The 14,489-nt window shown below is 40.8% G+C and overlaps 1 protein-coding gene across 10 annotated transcripts in view; it reads right to left on the bottom strand.

Annotated features, from left to right (window-relative positions):
* Nucleotides 1–14,489, bottom strand: part of msi2b (musashi RNA-binding protein 2b) — a 248,973-nt gene that overhangs the window by 52,823 nt on the left and 181,661 nt on the right. For all 10 annotated transcript variants that reach the window (XM_067507483.1, XM_067507488.1, XM_067507487.1 and 7 more), the window contains exon 8: nucleotides 9,120–9,202. In XM_067507483.1, coding sequence (XP_067363584.1) covers nucleotides 9,120–9,202 — 83 coding nt within the window. The remainder of the gene's footprint in view (nucleotides 1–9,119; nucleotides 9,203–14,489) is intronic.

Raw genomic sequence — 14,489 nt, 5'->3', positions numbered from 1 at the left:
TGTAACTATGTAGAGACCTTTTCAGATTAGGTTAAACATTTTTTAACAATCAATGTTTGAACAGCAGATTTCAGCACAAAATTACACCACACTATGAAGTTGTAAAAAAATGTAGAAATGTAAAATAATGTCCAGTGGTACAAGCAAATAGCTTAACGGTGTTCTACCTTTAATAGATACGATCATATTATTATATGATAAATCTATCTTTAGAAACAGGCTATGTACCACAGGCCTATAAGGTAGCTGTAATTAAGCCACTACTTAAAAAACCCTGTCTTGATCCAGGTGTTTTAGCCAATTACAGACCCATATTTTAATCCCCTGTGTTTCTAAAATAATTGAAAAAGTAGATGCAAAACAACTATGTGACCACCTGTACAGGAATAACCGGTCTGAAGACTTTCTGTCAGGATTTAGAGTTCATCATAGTACAGAACTACAACACTGAAAGTCACCAACAATCTTCTCTTGGCATCAGATAATGGACTTGTGTCCATACTCGTCTTACTAGACCTTAGTGCCGCATTAGACACCACTGATCAAAACATTTTATTACAAAGACTGGAACATGAAATTGGGGTTAAAGGAACCACACTGCATTTGTTTAAATCTTATCTGTCCAACAGATTCCAATTTGTTCAAGGTAACAATGAATCTTCTACATGCACAAAAGTTAGTTATGGAGTCCACAGGGCTCTGTGTTACCCCCAATACTTTTCACTCGGTATATGTCACCTTTAGGCAACAATATCTGAAAACATTTTATAAACTTCCACTGCTATGGAGATGATAACCAGCTCTATTTATCTGTGAAACCAGAAGATACTAGCATCCTGTCTCAAAGTGATGCCGAAAAACTGGTCCTTACATTTGTTACTTCTAGGTTGGACTAGTGTAATTCCCCACGCTTGGGGTGTCCTAATAACTCTCTAAAAAGCCTTCAATTAATCCAAAATGCTGCAGCAAGAGTGCTGACTGGAACTAGCAAGAGAGATCATATTTCACCTTCACTAGCTTCTCTCCATTGGCTTCCCATTAAATTTAGAATAGAATTTAAAACCCTGCTTCTTACATATAAAGCTCTGAATGGTCAGGCTCCATCATATATAGAAGAGCTCATAGCACCATATCATCCCAGTAGACCACTTCGATCTCAGAATGCAGGCCTACTTGTGGTTCCCAGAATTTCCAAAGGTAGAATGTGAGGTAGAGCCTTTAGCTATCAAGCTCCTCTCCTGTGGAACCAGCTCCCAGTTCAGATTCAGGAAGCAGACACCCTCTCTACTTTTAAGTCTAGGCTTAAAACACTTTTTGATAAAGCTTATAGTTAAAGTTGCTTAGTCAACCTGACATAGCTCTTAGTTAAGATGCTACAGGTTTAGACTGTTGGGAGACCCCTGAGTGCAATGAGCTCCACTCCTTCTCTTTTCTCTCTATACATACAGTATATTTGCCACCATCGCATGCCATTAACTTTGTGTGTTCTTTCTCCCGTAGTTGTCTTTGTCCTTCTCTGTGTCCCTCTCTCTATCCCTTCCTGCAGGTGTCCCCGGCTTTGGAGCTGTGTGTTTTCCAGTGTGCAGCTACTCGTCTTACCAACCAATCGGGGCAGATGGCCGCCCACCCTGAGCCTGGTTCTGCTGGAGGTTTCTTCCATTAAAGGGAGTTTTTCCTCTCCATTGTTGCCTAGGACTTGTTCCATGTGGAATTGTTGGGTTGCCTCTACATACTTGTATTGTCTTGACTTTATTGTGTAAAGTGCCTTGAGATGACTTTATTGTGAATTGGCACTATATAAGTAAAGTTGAATTGAATTGAATTGAATTCAATACAAACTCTGCCAGTTTAGTGAGAGACTTAATAAGCAGCATCCCAAACATTTGAGCAGTTGAAGCACAGGAAGAAGGAAGAAAGAGCACAGAAGCTCAGAAAACTAAAACTGAACCAAATAGGCAGTAGAAGTAATAGTAGGGGCAGTAGAGGGACATAGTGAGTGAATGAAGAGACGGAGCAGCATTAGCGAGAACAAATAGTCTTTTCTGATTGTTATACAGTGGTTACATTCTAAAACACGAAAAAACATGGTCACACCTGCACACAAATCTGCAGGAAGGACTTTGTATGAAGACAACTGAAGTGCACGTTTCTCTTGTCGGCTCCATGGTGTCTTTACTCTGCAGGTGCCTGAACACGACCTTCAACTGGATGCATGAAATGTTTAATATGCAGAGAAGTGATCTTAGGTCTGACAATATGATTTTATGCTGCAGTCCATATCTAAATGAAAATGTATTATATTAATGAGATGTTTAAGTTTGAATTTGACATATCAGACTGCAAACGTTTTCTTTTTTAAATAGCACGGTTAAACATTGTCTCTCATAAGTGGCAGGATTACCAGCAATATTCTGTTGTATGTGTAATCTTCATAAACACTCTGTTAGAAGAGGAACAGCCCAGAGGGCTTTAACTGAGGCCTCAGCGAGACATACAGGAGAAATTATTTGCGTGGAGTAAATACATCTTATGAATATTCACTTAGTCAAAAACCCCAGAACTTTTTGTGTGTGTGCACAAAACCTCTATGACCCTCTTGTCACCTTGACTGAAAAACTTTCTAGGGGAAACACAGATGTCAGTGTAGGATCTCAGTGCGAGTCCAAAAAAAGACTCAAAGTGGAAGTTTTGAATGAAGAGGGTGCCGAGGTCAAACTACACCGAGGATCAGACTAACGTCATCGCATTTCAGGTTGCATAGGACTCAAATACTGAGCAAGAATTTTAGGTTGATTTGGTCACAAGACACAATCTGACAACAGCTCGTGCAAATATTAAAGGCTAGTGTCAGTGATGACACGAGTGTTTCTCATTAACTTGCAAGTTGCAGAGCTTTAGGGCTGGTTGGTAAGCTCTGTGTGGGGAACTCTTCCTAATAAATACAAAGCTCAGACAGTGCCAGGTACAGTACATGGAGGCTACTTTGTGCCAGGGGAAGTGAGGCTGTTCGAAGGTACTGTATCTGTGTTTCAGAGAACCTAAGTCATAAACAATACTTCCACAAAGGAGCCTCATTAAGTGTCTCAATGATATAACTGCATGGATGACTAACAATCCTATAAATTTGTCTCAATATGTGACATTACTGTTGCTCCTTTAAATGTTAACACCTTGTTGCAGCATATCTTGTTGATTTGGTCACTTATTACACTCCCACCCGTATGCTGGGGTCTGCTTCAGCTGCATTACTTTAGTTATCAGAGTGTAAACTTAAAACAGTGGCTGCTGGAGCCTTTTCTGACATAGAACATCTACAACAAACAACCTGTGGAAATCCTCCAAACAGTTCCATGTCAGAATTTACTAACTAATGATTTTATTGATGTGTCATTTATTTTATTTAGTAAATTTGTCAGTTGTCTGATTGTGATGTGTTTTACCAGTCGTGGTAAACTTATTTTCATATTCATATTTATAATTCATATATTGCCTAGGGCTTGCTCCAGGGGGAATTGTTGGGTTTTCTCTCTACATCTTTATAATCTTGACTTTATTCTGTAAAGTGCCTCAAGATGACTTTGTTGTGAATTAGCTATATAAATAAAGTTGAATTGAACGGAATTGAATTAAATTCGTTACATGACCTAAGGTGCTTTAAAAGTAGTGCGTGTTAAAGATCAGTATGTGCACTAGAACTTTTTGGAAGCTTGATGCACATTGAGTTTTCAGTATTGCATTCAAAAGTCAGATACTAACAAAACTTCTCAATTTGTTCTGTCTGCTTTTTATATTACCAAAATACAGTAAACACCAACCGCATAAACACACTGACATTTTCTCCCTGCTGTCTTTCCATAGGTCTTTTTGCTGGCTGCTTATTCGGTACACGGTATTAAGTACATCAGTGCGTACAAACTTATTCAAAATCGACTGAGATGATGCTTGTCCTGTACGTGTTGAGCAATTGTGCCACCTCTTCTAAGAATATATACCAGACCAATTCTTTAAATCATTTTGCCAATTTATCTTAGTGCTTGTGTGGGTGTCCGACTTATTTTGGTTTGATCACCTTATTCTGATCTTCTACTCCTCACCTCAATTGTTCATCCTTACTTCTACATTGAAATAAAGAGCCCTTTGACTCCTACATCTCTTCCATAAGCCTTGTTTTTGAGTGCAAGCTTTTGTGTCAAAGACATTATTGAAAAAGCCTTGTACCCACAACTAATGCTATTTCTCAGTCTGGTGATTGCATTATGTATCTTGTCTGCTGAGTCTACATTGTCTGTGAGGTGTCTAGCATTTAGTGCGTAAACATTTTCTTCAGAATTAGCTGAAACCTAAATTTATTATTGTGTGAACAATCAGAGATACACGTGCTCTCAAAACTGACTCCTCATTATCTGGACATCAGAATCTGAATCAGAAATACTTTATTAATCCCTGAGGGGAAATTGCTTAAATGAAGATGAAGAAGGGTCTAAACCAGGGTTGCCAACTACTTTCAAAAGTTGCTTGAATTGTCATCTCTAAGGGCTGAAAGGGGATGTTTGATTCTTCATGTACTGTTTAATACGCATACTTTAAGGGGCATAATTTTAAAGGTAGATTTCTAAATGGGTCTGAACTGTCAGAGTGGGATTTGTAATACACAGCATGTTTAAAAAATGTTTGCAAAGTATGAACCCGTTGTGTGTTTATTCCCACATAAACAACTCATCTGTGTTAGAGCAGTGACTGTGAGGTCAGTCGTGTCCCAAAGAGAGGCTGCAGCTTAGGTCACATGGTGGACTGCATCTTTTCTGGCTGTCTAACACATGTCTCTGCATGTAAATACACTCTGCAAAAATCCCTGAGTCTTGCCTTCACAGTCACAGTGAGCCTGTTACTTAAGAGCATTTGTGGCTGTTTATCATGTCCAATATTAGAAGAAATCTTTTTATCCTATTTTCATGGATGGATGAGGTGCACTCGTCTCTGTTCATGCCCCATTTCTAAGGTCTCAGCAGCTAATAAGACACGGAAGTAGTCAATGCTAAGATGTTTTCAAGAGCTGCTGATACGCAAACAATGACATGTAAAACATTCTTCACACTGCATGTCCTGCACAGGGCTACAGGGACACCCCCATCTTCACACATTTACTCTTACACCTACAGGTCCTTTAGACTTGTAAATTCACCTTATTTCCCTTAAAATACTGTACAGATTACAGTGGTGTTAAGTTTGTGGCAGTACAGTGCTGTCCTCTAGCAGCAAGAAGGTTTGGGTTCGAACCGGCTAACTGCGTGTGCCTGTGTGTGGGTGCTCTAGTTTCCTCACACAGTCCAAAGATGTGCTGGTGAGTTGGAGATGCCTGTAGGTGTGAACGTCATCGTCAGTGTTTGTCAGTATATACTGTAGGCATGTTCCTAGTTTTAGACGGGCGACCTGTCCAGCTTGTACTCCATCTTATTCCCAATGACAGCTGGGATCCTCTACAGGACAAGTGCTGTAGCTAGTAGTATAGATAAAGGTTGTAAAATACTAAAGATACAAAAAACCACACAAATGAGGCACCTGTGAGGTACTACAATAGAAGTAGTTGAGCCTGATATTTAAACAGCTCTGGCACAGATGCAAATGTATTTTTTTGTGGAATAATAAACTAATGGTAGAGTCAGTGGGTCAAGGTTCTACAAACAGATAAGTGATCTAGATTCGTGGGAAGACAGACTCATTTAGGCTGGATTACCTCTGTGCTCCTGTCATTCCCAATCTTGTTTTCTGGTTTCTGAACTGCACCATGTCAGATAGTGGCACTGTCACAAATATGGATGTTTAACAGAGTGGATACCCAAGCACAGTTTCTCTGGCTCTGCCTGCATTCAGTATCTGTATTGTGTATTTCATTTTCCATTGATTCCTTATCCTTGCTTTGAGCCACTGAAACTCTCCCCCCGTTTCTTTTAGCCTTTCCTACCCATCAATTCCTCTGAGTAGCTATTGCCAGTTCCCTCTGGTTCTCTTCTCCCACTCATTCTGGATGAAGACTGAATATTTAAAGAAGACTTGGCCAGGCTCTGTGACAGTTACAGATGGCATCTTTTTCACCGATATGGAATTTAATCTACAGTCAGCTCCCAACAGTTAGAAGTAGAAAGAAGGTGGAATGTGGTTTTGATTGATCAAAGTGGGAAGGGTAGATTCCCAAACTGGTATCTTGTGGGAGCCTTGGTGTATGCATCATCCTAATTCTCTCAACGGTTTATTGTGACGTCTGTTAATGCACATGGTGACTTGAGTGCTGTAAAAGTGGTTTAATTCATATATATCATTAATATGACTTTATTCAATATTTTGAATGAGCCAAAACAACTCAGATCACTCAGATGAGCATTTATTGACCTTATATGCATGATGCTGAGCTTTGAGCTGTTTTTGAGTGTAAAGAGGTTCCTTATGCCTCTACGATATAACAAAGAAGGACAATAAATCAGCTAGAATTTTTTTCTATCTATAGTTTTATCTAAGTTCTGCTGTAGGCCAGTGTATTTGGACTTTCACAATGCATTTGGGAAATATGGGCTTATATTCCTCTACACTAACAGCACACAACCAAAGCAAATCAAAAAGCCCTGCTGCTTCTTTACTGAGCAAGTTGGAACTTAATATTAATGCCTGGGAGGGCAGGGACTCCGGTCTGTAGTTCTTCTTCTTCTTCTCTCTATGTTTTTCTATTACCCCGTCCTTCTGCCTGCCCTCCCCTGCTGTTGTTAACAATGCATGCAATTCCCCTGTAGCCCAATTTAAAGCAGGCCAGTCGATGAGTGGTATAGAAGGAGGACTGGGGGTGCAGGCTTTTTATGGGGAGATATTGACAAAAATAAAGAAATCATGGTCAGCACTGTTGAGCTCCCCAAGCAATAAAAGCATGTGATGTGCTATCATGTGAAAATCAATAGCTAGCGGCTACATGGCTTCCTCCCCTTGCCTGCAACTCTGAGTTGTTTAGATAATGGCAGTTACATACTGACTCAGTGACAATACAGTAATTAGACCAAAGGAAAAAGAGCTCACATTGTCAGCAGCATGGGCTCATCTTATAATTAAGGAGAGGTAAGACCATGTGTGGACTGTTAATTCATGTGTCCGTGTTGCTGTATGTATGAGAAGGTTTTTAATATGTCGTATCCAAACCATATTTAGATATATGATATTCAACATTGTGGGAGAAAAGGACTTTTGTAACTTCATGCTCATGAAATTTAATCCAATAAATTCCTTTACAACAGTATCTGAGATTAGATTAATTATCATATTACCAGAGAGGAAAAAGAAAAACATTATACAGTGCAAAAAAATAATGGAATAATTATTACATCTTTAACATCCGAATATTAATAGGTGGAATATGACAGACATGGAGACAGAAGGCAAGAGAATATTAAGTTGTTAGTAGGCTCAGGCACAGTAGCAGGCTCAGATGATCATTATAATGCATCTTGCAATCTTATATGTTGCAATGTAATTTGGTTTAGACTCCACAAATACAGGCTTACTGAAGGTTCCAACTAAGAAAGATTGTGTTTGGGGTTAACATGCAGAAGCAACATTGGTTAACACTATCAAACAGGAAACCACTAGTTGTCTCTCATGTTAAAGTCCTGGACCCATCCTTTCACCATGACCTCCTCCCTACAAAGACTTTCTCTCTTATATATTACATTACAAACTTTCAGTCTTCCTCCCATGGCTGCTAAATCTCACCAATTTACCACGTCTTGATAATATCAATGTCGGCAGGTAGTACTGTAGTAATATCAGAAGGTGGAGTCATGTCACCTGGACTTTTTCTATCTTTATATGTGGTTTGGTTAAGGTTAAGCACAAAACACCAGGGGGGTGTTTGAGGTAAGGCCACAAACATAGATGTTAGGGTTAGTAAATACAATGGTCTGCCTTAAAAATTACTACTCCTTAATATCACACTGCGCCTCACTTAGGGTGCATCATATAACTGTTGCACGACAATAGCTGTTTCACACTAGACCCAAACTCTGGCATCCTGTGTGAAAGCCCTGTATTGTGTGAGCTATCCACCACCCTAACTAACTTTGCAGGGTCTAAATATGTCACAGTGTAATGTTCCTCATAGCCACTAGATATCAGTAAGCAGTAAGACAAATCCCTTGTTTGTTTTAGGCGACCGGTACAAACTAAATACTTTTTGTATTTCATGGTGAATAGTTTCCATATGGAGTGTGAAAGGTAAAGGGATTTTACAAGCACAGATGACAGACAGACTATAGGACACAATTGAGTTGTGTTTTAAGAATTTCATGATTATCATGATCTGAACCCATTATTTACAACAAAAAGAAACCAACAAATTCATGTTAAAGTACTGAACAATACTATGAGGAATAAAAGCCTTAAGCTGAGTATTGGCAACAGTAATCATCCACTAACCTGGGACCTTTTACTGGGCCCCCATGTTCCCTGTGACCTTTTTTTATCTGTTACAATGACAAGCCTTCAGTCATTGTCAGCCATTCCAGTCTAATTTGCAGAGCATCATGGTGTGGAAATTGGACATGGGGGCAGAGGTAGGGCCAGGTTGTTCTGCCCTTTTGCGTGCTTTGGTATCATACACACAATTTCATGGTTAGTGATCGGTTGCACTGAACAGACAGCTGACCTCCATCTCCCTCGTCCCCTCAGTGTCACACTAGTGCTTGTCTAGGTCCAGGTATTTGCCGGTTTGTGTGTATGTCCCTGTGTACACATGTTTTTCTGTGGCTGTGCAGACAAGTTAAAGTTAACAAGTTAAATTGTGGGGACATATGAGCCTGTGCTCGCAGGTTGAGGGGATAATTAGACTTAGGTTATGGTAAAGGTTGAGGTGACCCATTTAGCTGGGACTGTGTAGATGGTGACAGGCTAGAGATTGCAATATGCCAGTGGGTGTCCCCAGAACCACAGAAACACCACAATGCTTGTGTTTGCATGTGTGCTGGCCACCATCCTGGGCCATGTAGTATCAGTTTCTGCCATCATTTCCACTGTTACACTGAGGAAAATCAAATATTAATTCAGATCTATCTCAGACATTCTGAAATGTGATGGGAGCCACTCACCATTTTATTATTGATTTCATGAAAATGGATCTCGCAGACTTTCTCCACCACATCCTCAATTTCAAATGTAACAAAGCCAAAACCTGCAGAAGAGACAAAGGGGTAGAGAGAAAGACAAGAGAAAGAGAAGAAGAAGAAGAGGGGGAAGAAATAGGACAGAGGGGGGAGGGGACACTTGGTCATAATTTCACAAAAGCAAGATCCGCTTACAGCTAGAAACACTCATTTCTATCGATTACGAGGTGGAAATGGAGCCTTTCACCTTACAGAGAGGTCCGCTTCCCCACATTTACCAAGCTTTATAGTTCTGCTACAACAAAAGCCCTGTGGCGATCAAAATGATACACATTTCAGAGCTGGGCTGCAATGTTTTGCTTGAAAATGTAGGAAAACCAGAACAAAACAACCACAGAGAACAATAAATATCTTAGACTGCTGTACAGTATATAATGACCTTGCTTTATTAGTGTTTCAGTAGAGATGCTAACCAGTTTAAGCTCCAACTGATGGCAGAACATTTTCAGCATTATTACACAGTTTTAGAATAAGCTTGCAAATCAACACTTGAATGTAATTGGTGCAGTAATACAGGGTATTATGATGATTCACTAGCATTAGCTGATCATTTGCATTTCACACAGAAATATTTGTGATTCAAGAGAAATACACACACAGCAGATGATCAATGACAGTGGATTTCTCAATAGTTTTTGCATTTATTTCCCAGCAGGCATGGTATTAACTTTAAAGCAGGTTCAACACATAAGACGTATAGGCCAGTTGCTGGATAAACATTTCATTCATATTTTGCTTTCGGTCAATTCAGTTTTTCTAATCTTGCTGACCATCTGTGCTTTGTTAGCTTAGTGTACTTCATTACATTTACCAATTCATTTGAATCGGTTTTTAGCTCCCAAACCATCTGCTTCCTCTGACCAAAGTGATAGTTCAAGACTTTCAAACCAACACTTGTACATGCAGTGTTGAGGAAGTCTTGATATACAGAGGCTGCAAAATGTACAACTATGTAAAAAGTACTGTTGTGTGTTTACTTATGCCAAAGCTTCATGCACTCTTTTCATACTCTTGTGCAGTATGTGCAGTACTGCAGTAATGGAGTAAAAAGTACAGTAGTTTGCTCTGTACTATGATAGGGCAGAAGAATAAAGCACAGTAAAAGCAATTAACTACAATTATTGAGTAAAAGTCCCCTGTACTGTTCCACCACTAGTCCATTCTCCCTTAGTCTTAAGGTTTTCCTGTCTGTCAACTCTCTGCCATAAAAATGTGTTTCCAAAAATTGTACATGTGATGAGGTTCTTTAGAGCTTGTTTGTTCAGTCTTTGATCCAAGTAAATAGGAAATGGTCTGCACTCAAAGACTTTACACTGCTTCTTATTCACCCATTCACACTCACAATCAAACACACACTCACACACCGATGGGGGAGCTGCTATGCAACTAAGCAACTAAGTTGGGGTTCAGTGTCTTGCTCCAGGACACGTCGACATGTGACCGGAGGAGCAGGGCATTGAACCAACAACTGTGAGATTGGTGGATGACCGCTCTACCTCTTGCGCCACAGTCGCCACAGGGTGCATACAAGTTAATCTATATGTTTGCACTACAGTATACAAGTGCAATTTAGAAAAAGAAGGCCAGGATAGTTAGGAGAAACATGCACAAACGCAGTAAAACACCAAGGATAAAAACAGTCCTTTTGTGTTGACCATACCAGTACTGTCTGTCCGACCTGCTGTTGTTTACTGCAGCCCCAGACAGGAATCCATCCTGTCCTAGGGCTCAGTCATTTTTAGCATTAATACTAGGCCTCTATAAGAATGGTTCAGCTGACTTCTGGCACATTTCTGAGTCCATGGAAATATGTGCTCTAAGAAGGGGGGAGTGTAAATGTTGATCTTCACCCAGGAGAGGGACAAAGGTGTTTGAGAAAGACAGAGATAAACCAGCAGGTCGAGAGTCTGACAGAGTCTGACAGAGAGTCAGAACAGGCTGTGTGCGAGGTTTTGATTAAGCTATTAGGTGAAGGTGTGTGGCAAATGTTGTTGATTTGTACAACTTTGTAAAGACAGGGGCACTTTTTAAACAGAATATGCTCTTTTAATCATGGTTGCTCATGTAGACGGAGTAGATTTTACAGAGTGTCTTTGGAATGGTAAGACAATGGGAAGCCATGTCTCCAGAAAGGAAATATGTTTCTGTAGAGCAATTAAAAATGAAAGGTCCGAAAGAGTGTGTGTGCATCCCTGGCTCTAGTGTTTTGGATCATATAAATGGGGAAGGATTGGTAGAACAATTGGTCCAGAGGTAACATCTATTACACAAACTGTTGTGTAAGAGTCTACAGCACAGTGTGCATGTGCAGGGCACATTCTCAGTTATGTCAGCCAACTAAGAACTGTGCATGCACACAAACATTTTCAGTCCAATGTGTTCTACTACAAATTCCAGGTGATGTGTTAGAGCAGCACCATATGTAGACTTCCACTGTAGTTATATAAAGTACTATATTATCATCAAAGAGGTGAATGGCAAATGTATGGCAGTACACAGTGCTAACTATGTACAATGTGAAGTTACCTCACTTGTACCTGCTACAGTGATTACAATTGGTTACCTCAACAACTTTGACTTTTTTTGTATTTTGATGGAGATGGTGCAGAGGTTAGTAGAACTCCTGTACTGAGCTGCTGTGGCAGCAGCACTAACCTACTGTGGAGATGCCGAAAATCAGGACAGAGCCTCCACGGAGAAATCTCACAAGACGATACTCGGAAACAAGCATTCAGCACAGCCTTAAGTTACCATAACATTGTTTTTAGGCTAATGTGATGCCTCCACACTGAAAACAGTTACTTACTACAGTTGCTCACTTAAGGCATCATGTTTTCAGGTTGTCTGTCCATCCCTCTGTATGTATGTTTGTGCTGTTCTTGTGAATGTTATATTTCTATAACATCGTAATAAAATTCCTTCAAATTTGATACAAGCATGGACCCAACTGCTCTAATGGAGAGAGATCAACAGCCCAACAAATTGCTGTGCCTTTTTCTAAGCAAACACAGAAGACTCACCTGTGAAAGAAATTACTTCTTTCAATCCTGTCTTTTTAAGTTTGAACAGTGATGTTGCAAACGGGACATCAAGCTCCAACACAGCTTTATATAGTATAAAAGCAGAAGCTTTAAACTATATCCAATTCCCTGTCATTTCAACACTGTGTTCCCACAAAAGATGTGGGAACACAGTGTTGTTGCTTTTTATTATTATTTAACCACCACAGACACCTAATGCAACCCCAAGGGGGCACAACCCAGTGTCTTCTTGTGCCAGTCCCAACTCTGGATAAATGCAGAGAGTTGTGGCAGGAAGGGCATCTGAATTAAAACATGCCAAATTAAAAATGCAAATAATGACAATGACTTTCATATTGGATCAGTTGGGGCCCGGGTTAACAACGAACACCACCGGTGCTGTTGACCTACAGGGTACCGGTGGAAATTGGACTAGTGTTGGTCGAAGACGAAGAAGAAGAGGGGGAAGGTGTGTTCGTAGGCAGAGAGAGAAGAGGAAAGCTAAGAATGTAGGACTGACAGTAGGGACTTTGAATGTTGGGACTATGACATGATGCAGAGAAGGAAGGTGGACATACTGTGTGTCCAGGAGACCAGGTGGAAAGGTAGCAAGGCTAGAAGCTTAGGAGCAAGTTGTTCTACCATGGGTCAGATAGGAAGAGAAATGGAGTAGGAGTTATACTGAAAGAGGAGTTTGTGAGGAATGTTCTAGAGGTGAAAAGTATCAGACAGGTATCAGACAGGTTGATGAGTCCTAAGCTGGAAATTAAAGGGGTGATGTTCAATGTTGTGAGTGGTTATGCCCCACAGGTAGGATGTGAGTTAGAAGAGAAGGAGAAATTCTGGATTGAGTTAGATGAAGTGATTCATAGCATCTCCAGAGGTGAGAGAGTGGTGATTGGTGCAGATTTCAATGGACATTTAGGTGAAAGGAACAGAGGTGATGAGACTGTGATGGGCAGATTTGGTTTTCAGGACATGAACGCAGAAGGACAGATGGTGGTTGACTTTGCAAAGAGGATGCAAATGGCTGTAGTGAACACTTTCTTTCAGAAGAGGCAGGAACATACGGTGACATATAAGAGTGGAGGTAGAAACACTCAGGTGGACGACATCTTGTGTAGACGTTGTAATCTGAAAGAGATCAGTGACTGTAAAGTGTTGGTAGGGGAGAGTGTAGCCAGACAACACAGGATGGTGGTGTGTAAAAGACTCTGGTGGTGAGGAAGATGAAGAGGACAAAGGCAGAGCAGAGCACGAAGTGGTGGAAGTTGAAAAAGGAAGAATGTTGTGTAGTTTTCAGGGAGGAGCTGAGACAGACTCTGGGTGGTTTGTAGGTGATTCCAGATGACTGGACCACTACAGCTAATGTGATCAGGGAGACAGGTAGGAGGGTACTCGGTGTGTCATCTGGAAAGAGGAAAGCGGACAAGGAGACTTGGTGGTGGAACAAGGAAGTTCAGGAACATATACAGAGAAAGAGGTTAGCTAAGAACAAGTGGGACACTGAGAGGACTGAAGAGAGTAGACAGGACTACAGGGCGATACAGCGTAAGGTGAAGGTAGAGGTGGCAAAGGCCAAACAAAGAGCATATGAGGACTTGTATGTTAGGTTGGACACTAAAGAGGGAGAGGTGGATTTGTACAGGTTGGCCAGACAAAGAGATAGAGATGGGAAGGATGTGCAGCAGGTTAGTGTGATTAAAGATAAGGATGGAAATGTATTGACAGGTGCCAGGAGTGTGATGGGAAGATGGAAGGAGAACTTAGAAGAGTTGATGAATGAGGAAAATGAAAGGGAACGAAGAGTAGAAGAGGTGACTGGTGTGGAGCAGGAAGTAGCAAAGATTAGTAAGAGTGAAGTGAGGAGGATGTTGAAGAGGATGAAGAGTGGAAAGGCAGTTGGTCCTGATGACAAACCTGTGGAGGTATGGAAGTGTCTAGGAGAGGTGGCAGTAGAGTTTCTGACTAGTTTGTTTAACAAGATCTTGGAGAGTGAGAGGATGCGGAGGACTGGAGGAGAAGTGTACTGGTGCCCATTTTTAAGAACAAGGGAGATGAGCAGAGCTGTGGAAACTACATACATGTATGACAGGGTGCCGAGAGAGGAGCTGTGGTATTGTATGAGGACGTCTGGAGCGGCAGAGAAGTATGTTAGAGTGCTGCACGACATGTATGAGAGCTGTAAGACAGTGGTGAGGTGCTGTAGGTGTGACAGAGGAGTTCAAGGTGGAGGTGGGTCTGCATCAAGGATCAGCTCTGAGCCCCTTCTTGT

Source organism: Channa argus, chromosome 6 (genome assembly GCF_033026475.1).
Source record: "Channa argus isolate prfri chromosome 6, Channa argus male v1.0, whole genome shotgun sequence".
Lineage (NCBI taxonomy): Eukaryota > Metazoa > Chordata > Actinopteri > Anabantiformes > Channidae > Channa > Channa argus.
Note: the sequence above shows the minus strand (reverse complement) of the source record. Positions and strands in the feature narration are given on the sequence as shown.